This window comes from Achroia grisella, unplaced genomic scaffold (genome assembly GCF_030625045.1).
Source record: "Achroia grisella isolate CSIRO2021 unplaced genomic scaffold, CSIRO_AGI_Agris_v1 utg874, whole genome shotgun sequence".
NCBI classification, from domain to species: domain Eukaryota; kingdom Metazoa; phylum Arthropoda; class Insecta; order Lepidoptera; family Pyralidae; genus Achroia; species Achroia grisella.
The window spans coordinates 6,269,942-6,290,107 of record NW_026713051.1 but is presented as its reverse complement, the minus strand read 5'-3'; the positions used below and the strand labels follow the sequence as shown (position 1 = coordinate 6,290,107).

General features: G+C 31.2%; 2 protein-coding genes across 2 annotated transcripts in view; one reads left to right on the top strand and one right to left on the bottom strand.

Moving 5' to 3' along the window:
* The window catches only part of LOC131852982 (proton-coupled amino acid transporter-like protein CG1139), an 80,202-nt gene that overhangs the window by 42,426 nt on the left and 17,610 nt on the right, over positions 1-20,166 (top strand). Inside the window, exons 2-3 of the mRNA XM_059203754.1 lie at positions 13,981-14,060; positions 19,515-19,655. Coding sequence (XP_059059737.1) covers positions 13,981-14,060; positions 19,515-19,655 — 221 coding nt within the window. The remainder of the gene's footprint in view (positions 1-13,980; positions 14,061-19,514; positions 19,656-20,166) is intronic.
* The window catches only part of LOC131852987 (E3 ubiquitin-protein ligase UHRF1-like), a 55,638-nt gene continuing 50,147 nt past the window's right edge, over positions 14,676-20,166 (bottom strand). The window contains exon 17 of the mRNA XM_059203764.1: positions 14,676-14,746. Coding sequence (XP_059059747.1) covers positions 14,704-14,746 — 43 coding nt within the window. The 3' untranslated portion in view covers positions 14,676-14,703. The remainder of the gene's footprint in view (positions 14,747-20,166) is intronic.

Here is a 20,166-nt window from a genome sequence, read left to right as displayed (position 1 = left end):
ACTGTATACTTGCATAGGTCTATATTTAATATGAAATGAAAATCCTGTACATGAAACTATTGTCTTGTGCGTATGGAATAGAAGTCTACAATTTTTATTACACATACATTTACACTCCTTTTGCTATTATTCTACAATATCATATAAATGTCAGACGATATATTTTTAAAACTACATTCGAGAATATACTCTCAGTTTTTGCGTGCGATTATAGATCGCTCTTAATTGCAAACAACGTGTGTACAGCCTAAGTTGTATTGCTAACAAGGAATACGCCGTTAATAATGAAAGCATTTGTTTTGTTTACTTTTGGACCTTGCCGAATCGTCTCGTGCAAATATTTGACGAAAACCTCTTGAGCAAAACAACTTAGAATGTTTGTTTAGTTTAAAAATTATGGACAGGATGTCTTTTTGTACGAAAACTTATAACACACGAAATATATCCATTAATTTGATTTTACTCAGGTATATACTGTACAAAGTCAGCGGCTTGGGTACCTTTACTGCACATATTTCCACTCATTCCATCGACAATCACAATGGTCTAGCGTTGTAACACACCGCCTTATTTCTGATGGTCAGTGGTTCGATTTCTCGTACTATATACATCCTATAAACTTAAACATCTATACAAATATATATGTGTATATAGGAATAAACAAACATACTATACAGTGATTCAATGGCAGATAGGTAGTATGGTTTCAATTCTAAAGGGACTGTGAATATTAAGGGAGTTCAGTTCATAACTTATTTTTATCATTTTAATAGTTAAAACGATTTACTTTGTCATACAAATTGTTAGCCATTTCTAATATATATGTGCAATATTATTGTATGAATGAATTAGATATGAAACTGAATGAATAGATGTAACGTATTCGCAAATAATAAATAGGCACCTCTCAATTTATTGGAAATTTCCAATCACACAACATTGTCGTGTTGTGACAATGATGACGTTTTACATGACCACTGTATTTACATACTCAGGTCTCGTGTGAACGTGATTTATTTTCGTAAAGCACAATATTATATATTTAAAGTAGTTTGTAATATACTATAAAAAATCTATTTCTAAACATATGACGTTACTTTTAGTGTGCTTACACACATTAAGTTACCAAACCTTACCTTAGGTTACCCTAATAATATTCTGGCTCGGATTGATTCATTTAGTTAAAATACCGCTCAATTTCAGGATGTAGAAGCGTAACAACCATATGTGCCAATTAGAGTTACAAATTATATGTTTGTGTGTGACTAAACTTATGAAATTCATATGTTAGTTGTCAGAGTTACCGTGACTGCAAAACTAAGTCACTCGTATGTTCTCAATCTTGTCACAGTATTATATAATCCATCCCATAACCATCAAATTACAGAGGCTGGGTTCGGTAACCGTATACAAAAAGTTTGTGTGCGTTCTGGTTGTTTTATACGTGTATCAATGGGCATCTAGCCAAATGCTAATTAGCTCAACAATAAATATAACTATTATTAAAGTATCTTATGTAAAAAAAGAAAGACTGAATCTACTACTATCGACATTATGCAAACTTGTGAGGCGTCTTCTCCCTCACAAATACTCGTTCTGTATTATAAACTGGGCATGTGCCTTCACTTGTATGAACATAGGAAAACTTAGTGGTTATACACCTTATCAGTTAATTGTATTGCAACATATTTTTATGGAGGTAACCACAGAATGAAGACATGAATAGATGTTGGTAAGGAAATAACTTACTAATCATTATGTGAGTAATGCTCGCCGCACGCTAGGTTGATATAAAATTTATTATATATATATATATATATATATATATATATATATAATTCTATCCATCATATACCTAGATTTCGCTAAAAATATTTAAATTCATCTTCAAATATGGCATTCAACGTTGATAGTGGACAATGTTTCTGACTACTAAACTAAAGTTACAATCCTGAAGTATGCATGTTCAACAAGTCGAAATCAAGTACATATAGGTCAGCACTAATAATGCACAATGAATGGAATTTCTCACTTCGTCATCAGGTTAATATTGCCCTTGATCTATAATCGATTTTCAAATGAATCATCGTGCTATGAACACCCAGCCCAATTGTAGTTGGCTAGATTTAGAAATAAATAAGTCACTTTTATTTTTAGATCTTAGAAGTTGTTTATATAATTCCGTTGATATAAATATAACTTTATTTACAAGTATTGTACGTAATGAATCAAAAGTCAATTCAATATAAATATGTTATGTAAAATATTGGAACTTATTACACGTGTAACATTTTTTCTATAAATTGGAACTGCGCACAAAGTTTCAGTTCGGAGGTACTGGATAAAATTTATGCCTGAAAAAGTTACAGACGTTAGGTTTATACGATGTAGTGGTATAAAATATTACTTCCTTAAGATCACGAGTGAGTGAGTGAGTGAATCCTCAGTCGATGTAAATATTATCTTCTTCTTCATTATCCCATTCATTTGGGGTTGGCGTAATATGTTCACATCATCCATTCATCCCTGTTCACAGTCATCTTGTTATTTACTCCCTTTCTTGCCATATCTTTCACATAGTCCATCCAGCTGTTTATGATACAAATATTTGTCTCCATGTATGGATACATTATATCAAGTTTATTAAATGGTAGAAGGTACCACTCGAACGCAAACTCATCACAAGAAAAATGAGGAAGAAAGTTGCTTGTCCCTCTTTTAAATAAATGTTTGTTCAAAACTATATCTTTAAGAATTTTGTGTGAATAATAATATTCCTATGGTATATTTTATAAGCTGTGAAATATTCTCAACAACTACTCTAGGGTTGTTTAATAGATCGTAAAAGTCTCCAAATATCAATACGATAACATCAAAATGAGTATTGTTCAACATACGTGATGGAATTCGCAGCAATATATTGCAAAATCGAATTGCTTTGATTATTAAGTAGATATACTCGTATCATCTCTATAAAAAATCCGCTCAACTTAATCAGGTGGACCAAATAGTGTATTTTAATAGTAATAATAATAACTCAAGACAATTTGCACTAGACAACTTATATAAAAGATACATTTTTTTTTAAATATTTATACATACATTTTATGTATAGAAAACATTCTGAACAATACAAACAACCATACTCATACATATATTCAATTAACGGAATGATGGAACCTGCACCAAAAGCGGTAGTATGTAGGTACTCGTACTACTGGATAGTATTGCAAAAAAATTAGATAGTAATAAAAATAGTGTGAAAATTAAATAAACCCCTGGGAGAATGACAAAGTGAGTCTATAATTGACTTAACTGTGTGTGTGAGTAGGTGTGTTTGTGATGAGTCAATGTTGAGTTTTTAACTCGAACTGTAAGTGAATGTGAGTGTAAAATTCTATTAGCATCATTTGTATTATTGTCGCTTTATCATACAGATCGAGAAATTCCATGAAATACATTCAATTAAAAACCTTTTAAAAGAATAATATGTTTGTAGTTCGCGGTAGTTAATTAAATATTAATTCTAATCGAGTTTTTTATAGCTGCATTTAAATTTGAAAGGATTACAACGCAATCCGCCGCGGCGCTACACGATTCAATACTGCTCCGTGAATTAGCTGTTTACAAGGTTCGGACTCTTTGTTAGCGTCAACTAAAAATAAATAATTATATATGATGACATCGGTGGTTTAGTTCTAGTCTAGTTAGTTAGTTAGTAGGTCTAGTGGTTTAGCACACCGCCTTACATCCAATTGGCGCGGGTTCGAATTCTCGAATTGTACAAACATTTGTATATTTGTTTGTCACTCTGGATGTTTTCTATATAGGTACATTATGTATGTATTTACAAATATATATATATATTTATATAGTTGCTTATACCTATGATAAATGCTTTGCTTATCTTGTGACTGGACGCCGCTGTGTGAATTGGTTTGAGATATTATTTGAAATATACACAATCTTTTTTTAAATAAATATTGTTATTGATATATATGCCTTGATTACTACCGTACTTAGATTTCTGTATATTTAAGCTTAATAAACCTACCACGGCCTTCAAGATTAATTTAGTTTGTTATTTGTGTTCCCACCAAAGTTAGGTAACTCAAGTTAAAATGTCACACAACTTTTTTAGTACATGCTAGATTTTTTCTTAAATTATAAAATGAATTACCTAGGTATTTTTTTTTAATTAATGTTTTAACAATTAGCAATATTTAAAAGTTAATATTCGGGTGCGCATGCCCGCTCACAGTGGGCTCACGTCTCATGCGCTTGACCTTAACGAAAGAAACCGGATTTTTTACATCACAACAATTATTATTGCACGCGACTTTTTTTTATTCTAAACTTCTGTTTTTATTATAAGATGTAGATAATATTTTATTTGGTTATAAATTATTCAACAGTTTTTTAGTATAATTTTAAGTAGCTTTACGCACATTTTAATATATTATTGTAAAACATTACAAGAAAATTAATTTAAAATTCACAAGATTAAAAATAAAAGTTTATAATAAAAAAAATCTTTATTAGGTAACACCAATCATATCATGTTATATAACTTCACGACAGTTATACCAAATGGGATAGTCGATGGCATGTCTACATTTGATTCGTATATTTGAAACTTACGTGGCAACGGGCAAGCCTATCGCGAGTTTTTTAGACAGTCAGTCACAAATGTGCATGAAGGTTTTGTTGTTAGCCAGATTTGAAATGAGAACTTTTCAGATCCGACTTAGTAAACCTCTACTCTCTGTAATCAGAATAATAATAACCTTGGATAAGGATAAAGAGTTGGCTGCGTACTCTAGTCCTAGCTTGATGTTATGGATACTAGACAACTGATAAATACTTAAATATTTTTATAAAGATAAATCGTTCTTTCAAAACCAACTATAGGTAATTATAGTTGTTGACACTACTTGACAATAGATGAGTCATAAAATAATTTTAACTCTAGGGAGTAATTTTATATGAGTAACTTCACAGCAGTGATCGCCAACTCGCGGGCCGCGAGTTAAGTTAGTTTCTCCTCCTTGCGGGCCGCCTCGCCGCAACTGTTTAACAAGCGAAAGTTAGGACTTTAATTTGCAAAAGTCTGTTTTGTTTCTAATAACCTATATAGATAGGTTGTTAATCGGTTGTATTATCTATATCTTTCTCTATATAATGAGAATATAACCGAATAACAATTTTATCATCATACTGAACAGATTTTGAGGAAACTTTAAAGCGATATAAATTTATTTAAACTTTTAATTTCATGCGTATGAAACCGCGGGCACATGTAATACATTATAATCATTTAACTAGTATTTGTAGAATAATAGTATTTATTTAGAAATTCTTTAAATTCCTACAAATGTATGGGATATGATTGTAAATTTTACCCTATAAAATCTACACTATTAATAATATATAGGTTGTATTTATGTCTACTTCTACTTTCTCTGTTGTAACTGTGTCTGTAATAGGTTCTCTTATATTATGGTTATTCGTCACCGAACATGGACATCTCATATAGTACATACAGATAAGGGAGAGAATATTAGTTATTTAACTAGAGGTACATATGTAGTTGTTTTCCAACAAATTATATATACCGCTACTGCACACAAACAAAATCGCGGTCTCAACTAGTGATATATCTAATAATCAACAAGCACATGAGTGCACAATCTGATAGGTAGCAATTGAGATCTGCATACGAGGGAAGCTGCTCGTTAGGGCAGACAGGTCGAGTGCGGAAGTTAGCTGCTAATTTTAGTGCTACAGTTGTCATCTCACGTCTGTGACAGTACAGTCAGCCGCATGAATAGAAACGGGGCGTCGTAAACGGCCACTATTGTCTGAGGGGACAAATACGGCGACAAATGATTTAACTGGCTGCGCACACTTGTACTGTTATTGTCAGAATTTCAATTATGTTTTTAAAAAATCAGTTAGGTTTCGTGCTTGTTCTTCTCAATTGATCTGTATACTGAACTGGACGGTATGGAAATATTATTACAAAACGTTTGACGTTCATAAGCGCTATATTTTTATGCCTAAAAGAATTTTATTGCTATTACTATTATATTTATTCAGACCAATCAAATATTGGTTATTCTTCTATTCGTTAATATATGTGAGAATACAAAATAATAATGGTTTTGTTTTTGTACAATTACATTTACATTCCAAACGGTTGTCATTCCACAGTTTTATTTGCAGAACGTGTCTGATGAGACAAGAGGGCCATCAACTTTATCAAAATGATGTCACAGCACTTGTTAATAAGTAATTCGTGTCTACATACTCGTGGTTACATACCAATATCTAATACATTACATACCACAGGTATGTAACAATAAAAAATGGCAAAGACGAATTTAATGACAGGAAATGGTGCGACAATGAATATAATGATATAAAATAATCGTACATTGTTACATAAACAAGGCACACGATGTTGTGTATATAAACAGACATTAGTAAAATTTACAACGAACCTTCGCGATTGTTTTTTTTTAATTGATGATAATGGAATAGTGCACCCGCCTGCACAAACGGTTTGCACAGCGGGGCACCAGTGAAGGATGGTTAAACGAGTATAAAGTCAGGTCGGTTAGCCCATTGTGGCGATCACTAGAATTTGGACAGTCCGTGTGGTCAATCTAATGTGGTACATTGCTTAGCAATGAAGTTATTAGTCCATATTACTAATAATTCGCTCCCCCTATTTCACGACCGTTATCACAGATAGGATCAATGTAACGCGAACAATCACAATATATATTTTACTAGTTCAATGACTTTGAAAAATATTTTTTTTAATCTAATTAGATATCTTTTACGAGGCGAAATTAATTAATTAGGAAATATAAAATTTCATCAAAATGGATTCATACAAACGTAAGGCGGGCTTAGATGATAAATAACACGTACAGGGAGTTATATATATTTAGATACAATTTAAAAAAAGTTTGAAATTTAATAAGTAGTCAGTTATTAATCAATTGTAATGTATATATACATATATATAACAAAATTGGATACTATATGATTGTGTTGAAATAGTAAAATTTCTTAATCGTGTCAATCTATAAGCGGCATCACGCTGGACGTAATATTTGATTTGCCCACTTTGTCGAGCCGCCATCGTCAATATGTTATCGATGTTATCCATCACTGGAGAGTTAAAGAGTTACAATCATATCGCAAAGTTTTATGTTTTCAAATAATAATGCGCATGCATTCTATATCAACCAAAAACTGAATATAAATTGGTGAAAAAGTGTTTGGAAACTGCAAAAGCAAAATATCAAATAAAACCGAAGTTGTTAGTGGTGGATTTATTTGCAACATGTTCTATGATTTACGGTGCAGTTCGCTACCAGAACTGTTCATAAATATTGAGAATTGTTGCGCATACAATTTTTAGTTAGTGCATTATTTGTTTTGCATGTTTTAATAGACATTTATATTACACTAGCTGCTTCCTGTGAGTTAATCTGCTATTTTGAAACAAAAGAGAGACATTTTCATGATAAAATCTATATTAATGTAAAATTTTATTAACATCTATTCAGCTATTTCGTGAAAAGGTAACAAACAGATTTTCGAAGGTTTCTGTGTAATCGTATGACCTGATTACATTATAAAGACAAATATAAAAATTCTAGTAGATACAGACACATAAAACTAAGGAACATAGATTATTTTTCTAACGTCAGTTTAAGAATGGATTTATGTAAATTTTAATAATCACTCTCCTGTACGGATTCAGAAGCTGCTACATGCAGTTTGTGTGTCTTAAAAGAAGATATCGGTAAATACTGAATATATTTGTTACTTCTAAAATTAACCGTAAATGTTCGTATGTTCGTTTTAATTAATAGATACCGTACCGAGAGTTCTCTAGTAAGTCCTCTTAACTCGTACAGTTAGTTAGCGAAGTAACCACTCTGTGGCAGACTGTACGACCGTCAAAGGGCGAATTTCGCCCTCTCTCCGACTGTTTGTATTCATGGCATTTCGTCGAGTATTTGGTTCTAGAGTTCAGTCGTCTATGTATGTTAACATGCCGTGATAACTAGACAACCACTACACTTTGACGGTCTTACTTCCGATGGAAATGGATTGGATTCTCGCACAAACAAATATTTATTTGTATTTATGAGTTTAATTATATATATTTGTTTAAAACTTTAATGCACAAATCTACAAATAAAGATTTACATGGCGGACTTACCATCTTAAAGCCTTTTCTCCCAGTCAACCGTACAGCAAACAAATATTGAGAACGATATATGTAATACCAAATAAGATATTGCGTATATTATTCGGAGAAGCTCATGATAAATGATGGCATGATATAATTAATAAGGGGCATGATGTTCTCACCCCATCCTCTGGAATCGCAACTCGCAACAATGGTACCTCGGGTGTCGTATTATAACGGTATATACGTAGCATCGTGGTCCATCCGAATATCTGTAAATGCACTTTAAAAAAATTGTAACTAAATGTACACTGAAAATAAATATTCCCATCTCATGTTTTCATACTGCGGGTTCAAATAAATATGTACATATATCACGGGTTGCAATCAAAGGGATTTTTATTTACATGGAAAGCCTCGTACGCTTCAAAACAGCTTCAAAAACTACACATTTTAATATTGTCATATCTATTCATGTACCTTTTTCATGTGACTATGATTGATGTGGATTTATTTACTTGTTTATTTATACAATTGTACGTAATAATTACAATGATATAGTTATTATTACTACTATTCGCAATTTAATAATTTATTACAAAGTATCAATGTAATAATAATAAACTTGGCAACAAAAAAAAAGCGCTATCCAGTCCCAACATAAGTAGAGCTTATGGTTTGGGTACCGGATAACTGATAGAAATAAATACTGATAGACTTGAATACGTTTCTTGTAAATATAATACGTACAGAATGTATCGAGCGAGAAATCGAATCCGAGTCCATCAGAAGTAAGGCGGTAATAGAAATCACTAGACCACAGAGGTCTACAATATGATGATATTTAACGTAATTATTTCTATTTAAAGTAATAAATCCAATAAAATAGCTCGCAGAGACTGCAAATATTTCCGCTAGTCCATGAATGCAATGTCTTTTGAGTCGAGAAAATCTTAGACTCCCGCTTCTCTGTAGCTATCTATATATTGTTATGAAATATTATGTTGTGAGTTATGAACACTAATTAAATTCTCTACCTAACAAGCACCTTCTGTAGCTCAATGCCGTATAGGCATTCACATTAACCATTAACTACACTTAAAAAGTTGACTGCCACAGCAATTTTCAGAAATGTGGCCAAAATGACTATTTGATTTAATCACAATATTAACAATGAAATCTCTAATTCTAACTGCAGAGTTCACATTGTAACCATATTTTTTTAACATAAGCAATTTTTGCTTGAATTTAACCTATTATAATTTTTATAATTATATTATTTGTTTTTTTAAATAAACTTTAAGCGTGTAATCACTCTATGAAATTACTTATAGTTTGCATCCTAGAAAAAGAATTCGCTATATACGAGTTATCTCGTACTTGGCAGTCCACGTGTTAAATATACTAATCAAATATAAAAGTGTATATACGCGATATAAAAAGCTGGGATTTTTTTTATGTAATTAAAATGGCAAACAAGCTGCCTACCGATGGCACATTTCGCCTATTTACACGAAGAATACTACTACAGATAAAATAATATTTTATGTACTGCGGACATCAAGTGACACGTGCAATGCCACTCATGCGTTAGCATTCAAGAGGACTAAGATGTCATGCCTCCCCTAAGTAGTCCTCCCAATAGCTACGAAGGTATGCTACATATCGTGATATCAGTTACACGAATGGTATGTGAGGAGGATAGAGCATATATATGTATATTATGTGGGTGTGTGAAGAGGATTAGGGTATAGATTTCTGCTCGAGAGGTCCTGTACTAACTGCAGTGTACAGACGCATATAAGCAATGGACACGGCCTTACAATAGATGTGCTCGGTTTAATTGTTATTTAATTCCAATAGTATGAAAAAATCTCGTTTTGGAAGTAGTATTAAGTTTATAAAACACCCTATATTACACTGAGCTTATTCTGATGATAGACTACTGATAGACGTAAACCGATTTTTATTAATAACTAGCTGGTTTTGCTTATTAGTTGTGTATATTTTTTAAAGCAGAATAATAAAAAAATTACATATTCAATATTTTTCTTAAACCTATCCTTGTCATTTATGGTATAAAAAATAGATAACAACTTATTCTCATAACTACCGAGCATACATATAAAAATTCATCAAAAGCATTTAAGGCGTTTCGTAGTTTATGACAACTAACACTGTGATACGAGAATTTTATATATACACACAGATTTACATATTACTAATAGGAACACTGATATTAATTCAAATATACGTCTGTACTTTTTTTTATAATTTAAATAGTATATACGTATGTATGTTTTTTACTTAATAAGGCATTAAGTAAAAAATAAAAAATGTGGGAAATCATCTCTGTCTGTTTTAATTTTAAAGTCAGTTTTAAAAAAATATTATTGCGATATAATATGTCATATGCTCACGAATACAAATATGTACATAATATATTGCGATCGTAAGAAATAAAGGCAGTTCAACTGATTGACTCTGACTATAGAGGTCATTAAATTCTATAATATGGTAGCAATTTATACTTCAATATTGTCATTGTTAAAACGTCATTCAATTTGACAGTAATTTCTTGAAAGTATAATAGCCGTATGTTCGATGTGCTGATTAGAGGACATTCACATTAAATCAATTATTGTTCTTATTACCAGTGCCGGATTCAGCGCGGTGCCTGTAGCATTATCTTTTTAGAGGCGAATAGTTCAGTTTCGGAAATAGTTTTCATGTTTAAGGTTTTAAAAAAACCATAATCAGAAAAAACATCTTTTACTTGGTTATAAAAAAATGGTGTTTAATAACACTTTTTTTTATGTTGTATTGTGTTCGGAGAATTGTGAGTGCGCGTGGGCTCAGTGTGCGGGCTCGTTGTGACTTTTGCTACTAATGTAATCCGGCACTGTTTATTTTATTTCATATTGTTCGTACCAATAGGTTGAGAGTCGGAAGTAGTGCGCGCGCGCGGTGACATTTGCGGTAGCGTCGCGTGGGTGCTATGCCACACCCCCTTAGCGGATTCTAGAGATGCACCTAATTTAATATTTTTACATAGGTCCTTGTTTTATTTTATTGCCATATTGAAGTTTTTAATATTACGATGTTGGTATATATAAGCTCTGCTCTTCTTTATGAGGTATAGAATACACAACATATAAAGTCTAAAAAATGTCCATATTCTAACGCACGCTTAAATGTACATTAATATTATAATAATTGACTTGAATTTGATTGACTTTAAAATTAATGAATCTTTGTCATGTATTTCTCCTACTTATTTTAATTCGATAATGTAAGTATACGTCATACAATTTTTTTTTTTATGAAATAAAAAATCTACTTAATATGTTGGAATACTTCATGATTTTAGTATAATTATGATAAAATAATACCAGTCGCGGATTTCAACCTACATATACACTACGTATAGACTTAACGAATTATACCAAAACTTTCTGTTGATGAATGAAAATCGCATGAAAACCTGATCTATAATTCTTTAGATCATCCCGAACATACAACACAGACAAACAGACAACGGGGACTTTATTTTATTAGTCGATAAAGTGAATCATAGAAGGCCATGCTCCTTGTAATATTGCTATTTACTTATGATCCTGTGGCGGAGTGTTTGTTGTACTTACGTAAAGATTCATCCCAGATCTATCCGATTCGATAATAGACACGGTATCTATTTCATTGTATTGGTACTTGTTCTATTTTAGTTTGTACTGTAATTTGGACTGTTATCCGCGTTTAGCTTTTTATATATCCATTATGCATGAAAAATTACAATATTAAATTTTAATTTCGACGTTACTGAAAATCTATATAATAATAATTATATCCGGACAATGCGCACAGCACCTTCTAATCTCAATCTAATACAGAGCTCTAGATATAGATATTAATATCTGATAGAAACACTTAAATATTTTTTGTAAGTACATACATAAGACAAAATATACAAACCTATGCAAACAGTCGGAAGTAGTGCGCGAATACTCATGAATACATTTTTTATATCGCGCTAGCAATTGAAGCCACGACCACCGGAAGTAAAGCGATGTGCTAACCCGCCAGACCACCGAGACCGTCTGGCATCTGTTCTGCTTAGTTTAGGAATAAATGTGTCCGTGTTAATTGTCCTGAGTAATTAATTTTATTACTTTTCAAGTACCTGTAACATACTTAGTATAACCACAGATAATATAATGTATAACGGACAGTGCAACCTTAATATAACGAAAAATTTTTCGTAACCTCCTTGAATTGCTCATAAGAGACTATTCAAAATATACCTTTATACCTATTGCGAACATTTTATGTAAATAATCGCTTTATTACGAATTTTCCACTATATGAAAGAGTATAAACACCTCAAATTAACGAATTTTATGAACTCAAAATCTTTATACAACATTCCCATTCAATTGTTATAGGTCAAAATAATACTATACGAATATGTGTAATATTATATTTTTTGTTGAAGATGTTTTTACTTTTTCCATTTTATGAAAATATTATTTCTAATAAATATTATTGTTCCAGGTAATGTCATTAAAAAAAAAATTTTAACTTTGCTACCTATTTACGCGCAAGGAAAACATGAGATTTTCTGTGAGAGATCGCCACTTAGCGATAAGCACTTTGTTTTTGTCGTTGTAATGATATGTATTGTTTATAATTGATTACGTAACGGTATCGTTTGCGAGGGAATCAATAAAGGTCTTACTTTTCATTTCATTTGAATAAATTCTATACACGCCTAATTAACTCGTAACAGCAACCGCTATTCAGAACTATTTAGTTTTTCCATGAAACTCTGCAACATTTTTGCAATCATTTTGCAATCAAATGGCTGCATTCTAAAATTGAATACTTTCGTCTCTGATAATACAGTATTTTTTAATGAATAATAATAAAATGGGTTGTCAGTAAAATATAATAATAAGAGCTTGAGACCAGGTTAATTACAGTACAGTAGTCATCGCGTTTAATTTTTGACGAAATAAGCATGGCCTAAGTTCTACCGTTACCTAGATTCTATTACTAATTACACCCTCGCCATCGATTCAAAGACATATTGTTTATTTGCTTATCATATAGTATGCTAAATTTGCGATGTGCTATAAAGATTACACGCATTTACATGTATCTCACAAAATAAATTTGAGGTAGGTCTAGCGTGACGTCACGGTAAAACATAGACGCGTATTGTCTACTCACATTTCCTATATATTTCTAATGATGTATTCACTCGCCAGTTAATATAAAATATATTTTCTATCAGTTATCCAATATCCATAACAGAAGCTCTGCTTAGCTTGAGACTAGATGGCGTTGTGTTATTTAACCAATTAGATACTATTATCATTATTACACACATTTTTTTGAGCTTCTGTAATTGTGTACATTGCAACTAAAATTGATAATTACTATACGACAAAAGCGTGATTGAGTGCAATTTAATATATTGCTAAAGGTCTTGTGGCGTAGGGCAATTCTTTCCTAGCGGATATGACGCTAATCTGGGGCCCCCAGGGGATCAAATCACGGCTAATGTCGTCATAATTGCGATCCCCACTTGAACGGAACGAGGTCGGGAAGATTGGAGTAAGAATCACAGGCATAATAGTAAAGACTACTATAACTATTTATATTGTTGATCACGTCTTAACACGAATATTTTTATTTTGGTGCAAGCAGTCAAGACAGTCACAATACAGTAATATTATTCTAAATGCATTTCTCTTTGTTTACAGGAAGCGGAAGAATGGGCAAGAAGACAAAGTGGTCCAATGGTCAACCCTTCATTTGAACCAGACGATTTTGTGCCACAAAGGTAATTAATAATGTCTATATGAGCCTATTACTGTAATATTATATTTGACGGGCTCGGTAGTCTATCGGTTTTGCATACAGCCTTACTTTTCGATGGTCGCTCGGTGTAAACATTCATGAGTATGATGATATTGGTCTGTGTATTTTCTATGTATGCATGCATTTAAAATTCAGTTGTTTAGTACCAATAACGCAAGCAAAAGAGATATTAATAATTGATGTAAAAATGAATAATAACACGTGCAAACATTATGCAACATAACTGGTAAGAATATCTAAAAATTAAAGGATGTCATTTAATCGTATATATAATTTACTTATGTAGGTGTGGATAAATCTAACTTTCTATTGGAAATTCCGTACTTTAGTTAGAACCAATAGGAACGGGGTATGAGTTGGCCTTCAGCCGCTTCATAAGTCCCTCCACGAGCTTTAAAACCCCGCTGCATTCCCACCCCATTTGCGCTAGATGAAGCTGTAAAGACCAGATGCGGCGAACAGCAAAAGAAAAGTTCATAGTTTAAGTAAACCCTTTACTGAGAAACTAGTTAATTAAAAAATACTAGATTTACATTTAAGCATTTTTATAGAATTCTTATTTCAACAATATTTTCATTCTTCGATGGCCTCGGTGGTCCAGCGGTTTAGCACACCGCTTTGCTGGTGGTCGCAAGATCGATTCCGCGCCTGTTATAAGTATAATTTTGATTTTTGTATATATGAGTATGATTGTTTGTATGACACTTGATATTTTCTATGTATGTTATGTCAGTATTTACAAAAAAATATAAAATTATTTATATAAGTTATATATATACATACTAGACCTATACAGGCACTGCTTAGTTTTACCCTAGATGGCATTATGTGAATTGTTCATTGAGTATTATTGGTAATATTAATAATGCTATATGGACACATATATATGTACATGAATAGATGTTCTAAATAATCAAAATACAGAAAATTATGAGCACGAACATAAATAGACACTTGCATATTAGTGGAAAACTGGCAACGTGAATATGATGACGTCTTTAATCAAAACAAAACTTTACAATGATATGTCGAAAGGAACTTCTAATATTACAGTAGTACAAACCAAAGTTGCCAACTACCGCGCTAGGAAGATGAAAGTAATGGATGTTGTGACTGAAAAGTTCAGAGCACAAACAAATACGACTTTCAAAAGTGAATTGTAAATAAATGTTTCAGGCAAGAGACTTAACTGTTGTGTATTTTAATAAAGTAGAATAAAATATAGTATATTACATGAAACAAGCCAATAGAACCTTAATAAAATTCAAACTTATACTCGTATATATATATAGATTGTATGTGTAATATACATTATTTATGTTAACATAATTAATTTACTTATCATATACTGAAACGTATATAGTACATTTGTAATTTATTAAGTAATCATTTAAAATATGCTTTGTTTTTAATCAGAGTAATTTTTAATAGAAGTTTTCTGTTTGGCAAGGAATTAAATTGTTTTACCTTTTAAATTAAACCTATTAATTTACATATTCAGATGTTTTATGTATATGTCTGTCATTTAAGAAAGAGCTTAGAAAGATTATGCTTTGTAAAGCATCTTACATCCATTGAATAATGGTTCCTAAATACTGGGAACTCAGCTCGAGATTGGAGTTCGGAAATAGATGCACAATAACAACGTCCGCTCTCGGGAGCTGGACCTTAATACGACGAGCGTAATAATATAACCGATATTAAAGCCTATAGAATTGTCGTCACTGTATTAATGGACTATTGTATTTTTTATTTATTGTTAATATACTTATAGAATAATAAATAGATAATATAAGGTAAGGTAGGCGTAACCCACAAATTCAGAAAATTTCATATAATATATGAAACTAATAACCTTTGAACAGAATAGAATCCAAAGAAAACGGCTAATAACCCTTATAGTGTGTGTCCCTTTATATGCCACAACGCTATATATCAGAAACTGCTAATGTTACTATTATTCAAAATTAATTAATTTTTAATTAATTTTGAATTTAATTCAATTCAATTCTGAAGAAAATCTAATAAGATTTGGCTACTATTGCCGTATGTGTACTGGACATGAACATTTAATATATAAATTCACTTAATTTAGGATTATAAAATACTGTTTAATATATGGTTCACATCGAAGTTTCCCGAAAGTTAGACTGAAATGTAACGTTTTTTTGTAACGAGAATTATGCACGACCTACTGACGTAGGTCACCACAATTGACGCTGAATTTACTTAATTCCAGTACTAGTTATAACACATAATTTTCGTGATTAAATAGATAGTAATTATATATTCATTTCAACACTTATGCTTAAACCACAGATTATATATCTTACTCGTATATATATTGCATAAAAACCTACTAAAGGGAAATATTATTTTATAATTCATATTTTGTTGATTTTCGCATTCGTCTAGTTGATTTTTAGTCTACTTTCCTGTTGATTTTAGTGCAGCATCTCGCTGTGTACTCATAAAAACATATCTCTCCAATTCAACAGGATTTTCATGCACAGAACTGTATTGCACTTCAAATATTGTTATAATATTTTTTCACCGTTCAATTTAGGTAGCAGTAGTTCGGAGTACATGTAAATGATTTAATTGCGTGAATTGTCACACAGCGCCGTCTATTCTAAAACTAATCAGAGCTTGTGCCATGGATAGTTTCTAAATAACTAATAGAAATATTATTTTAATAAAATTTACATAATATTGATATAAAGACTCATTTAAGTAGGAACAATGATATTGATGACCAATTTCTATATTGTTGTATTGTGCGTATGTTGTCTTTAGTCATGGATTCTTTACATGACTAAAGAGAGTGAGCTTAACCGCAAAGACGCCAACGCCGTCAAAAGAAATTTTATGGTATAAAAAAAATGTTAACCACGTGAAATAAATAGATATTTTTATAAAAAAAACTTAAATAATTTTATAATATTATTAAATTTACCTACATTGAATAATTATAACTTAAAATAAGCACCGACCTACACAGTATATATTTTAAATTCAATTATTTTAAATAAAGTATATTCGCATTTTAAATAATCATTGCCTTTATCCCATTCTTTGGGGACGGTGAAGTATATCATCCTCTTCCACTGATCCAAACGGCCGTTATATCTGAGATTATTCTTCTTTAATACATGTAATCTTTAGCACAATAGATCCAGCTTTTTTTCGGTCATTCTCTCTCTTTCCATCCACGTTCATATTAATTATTTTCATTAAGATGTGGTCCTCGCTCCTCCGCATAACATGCTCCTATTAAGTCAATTTGTTACCTATATTCTCATTTTAAATGAACTACAAAATTTCGTCTACGAGAAAATAAATTCTTTTAACCTTAAGTGCCTTTTACTTAGTAAAAGCTTAAAAATCTCTTTAAAGGTAGGACGTAATACATGTCTCTTCATAAAATGTAGTTTCAGAATATCCTCGTCCATTACAAAATTAATATTCACTGCCCTAAAAGTCTTTTCATTTCATAGAGCTTTTGAAAGTTTAAAATGAAATATGCACGAAATGAACGACAGCTTTATTGGTGCGTCGCTGCTGTGTAAATAAATTTAATTTACTATATATAAATCCTACAGTTTCAATTTACTGCGAAAACTAGTCGGAAATCAATACATGATGCGCTGCACATGCAGGACTATGACCTTCAAACAGTTGGGAGTCAAAATCAATGGGTAAATTGAATATATGCATCTCTATATACCGATGATTGTGCAATCAGGCCCCCGGAGACCTGTTGCTACGCAGTATTGATTTGGGGGCGGGACTACGTTTCAGCATTACAATTATATAAAAAATATAATATATATTTATTTAAATGATTCTATTGAAGTTTAGGTTTGGTAGTAATTATTCTGATTATTAAAAATATGGAAAAAATATTAGAAATTTCTCGTAGTTTTATACAAACTATGTAAAGAAATACGAAGATTAAATATTACGTGTGAAAATCTAAAACTATTTTTTTACGAGTAAACCTTGTATAAATAATGCATTTTTTATTGCCACACAATATTATTAAAAGTTGCTACATTTATCCCTTTTAGACAAATTTTTAAGCAAAAAAATACTGACGCCTAGTATATCTATTCATTAATATATGTTAGTACTATTTTTATTAGACAAATACTAGAAAAATTCAAAAACCAAAAAGAGTCTTTTTGGTTTTTGAATACTTACACTTAACTTACTTACTTACTTAAATTACTTTTTTTATTATACTTTTATTTATCCTTTCTTTAATTTATTTTTATTAAACTAATGTTATTTTAATTTAATAATGTTTAAGATACTTTTTAAAAATGGCATATGAACTAAATATTAATTATAATTTCTGCAGTAGAAATAATTAGAATAATATGTAGGTCAAATATTATTAACTTCAGAATACATAAAAGAAATGTAAAGTAAAATGCATTCATATATTTTTAAAAATGTGCGCGCGCACGTTCGTTTAAATGCACCTCTTTAAAGCCCGTAATTAAAAGCCTATCCAAAATATATTTTATTTTACGTATATACAAAATAATGGCATTGAAAACCGGGGGCCATCAGCTGAAACATACAGAGGGGCATGTAGATCAATAAATAAACAGGTACAGGTGGAGCGCTCTGGTCGCCTAGGTGATAACAAATCAAGCTTTCGACCCGGACTCATCTAGTGCATCCCTGCATTCACTTTCTGCAAGCCAGTCACAGAAACAGTCGCAATGTTGAGCGGATCTCTGCTGAACTTTGCGACGGAGTAGAGTGCGCGCTACGAATATTGTAAAATTGTATCTTCTTTATTAAAATGTAAAATATTATTTAAATTGTGAATTGTGCCAAATTTAATAAAATTATTTAGTTTTAATATATTTAATTAAATTTGAAATTAAAATTCTAACTTAAATTTTAATAATGACTTCGTCGCAATTTGAGGATGTTGAGATTCAGAACGCGATAGGGTACGTAATAATTTATATTTTTAAGTGAAATAAATACTATATTTAATATTATTAAAAGGAGTTTTCAAGTAATTTTAAATTTTAGTATTTTATTTGCCCATTTTCAATAAACATTGTTCAGGATAATTCTTATTAATAAATTATCATGTAAAGTAATCCATATTTGAAATTTTTATAGAAAATTAAACTTTATAGAAATTTTATAGTTGCGAAATTTCAGTTTCCAAGTTACACAAATGAACAAAATAGGAGCGTGAAGTGAGTTAAACACCGGATGTTGTTTATTTATAAAATAACAATGCTATATATATGTGAAATTAGAATGTATTTCATTAAAGAAAATAAACTACTTTTCTTTAGTCGGAGTTTGCGATTGCACTCTTGGCTGAGGCAAACCAAAACGCAATATTTTTCAATATCATGATCAACGTACTTTTGTCTTTCAGTTTATCTCCAATGCAAGATGACAAGAAAAAGAAAAAAAATCGTGAAGCTGATAAAGCGATATCCTTAGTAAATATGAAAAATATGGAAGACGTGGACGACTATGAGCCGTACGATAATCGAGTGGTAGAGCATCCCACAACGTGAGTACTTATTTTGTATTTTTGAATTATTATGCACAGCCACATATTCAAGAAGCACAACGCGTTTAATAAGTCTGTATTTTTACGTAATCTGCTCGCGTCTATTTCACACCGATTTTAATGAATTACTTATTTTTGAACAGGTTTAATACTGTTAGTGGTGTAATAATTCATTCACCGTCGAGGATGTACTTTTTGTGAAACACATATCTTGCGTTTTCAGCTTTTCAAGAGTTTTGTCATTTTATCCCAGCTATTTGCGACACATAAAAGGGGAATGACAAAACTCCAACAGTAGATTTAAGCTCGCGTTGAAATGACGACGGAATTTTCGACGGACAGACATATCAGATTTGGTATTCTGCAATAGACCCGGGAATCCATGCACTGAAGCAATTTCACAAATGAAATCCAAATAACTTCGTTGTGTATGGTATTTGTATGCGAAATTAAAGTATTGTGCGTTTTATTCTCCATAGCGATGCACAAATTTAAATAATTTCGCTGTACG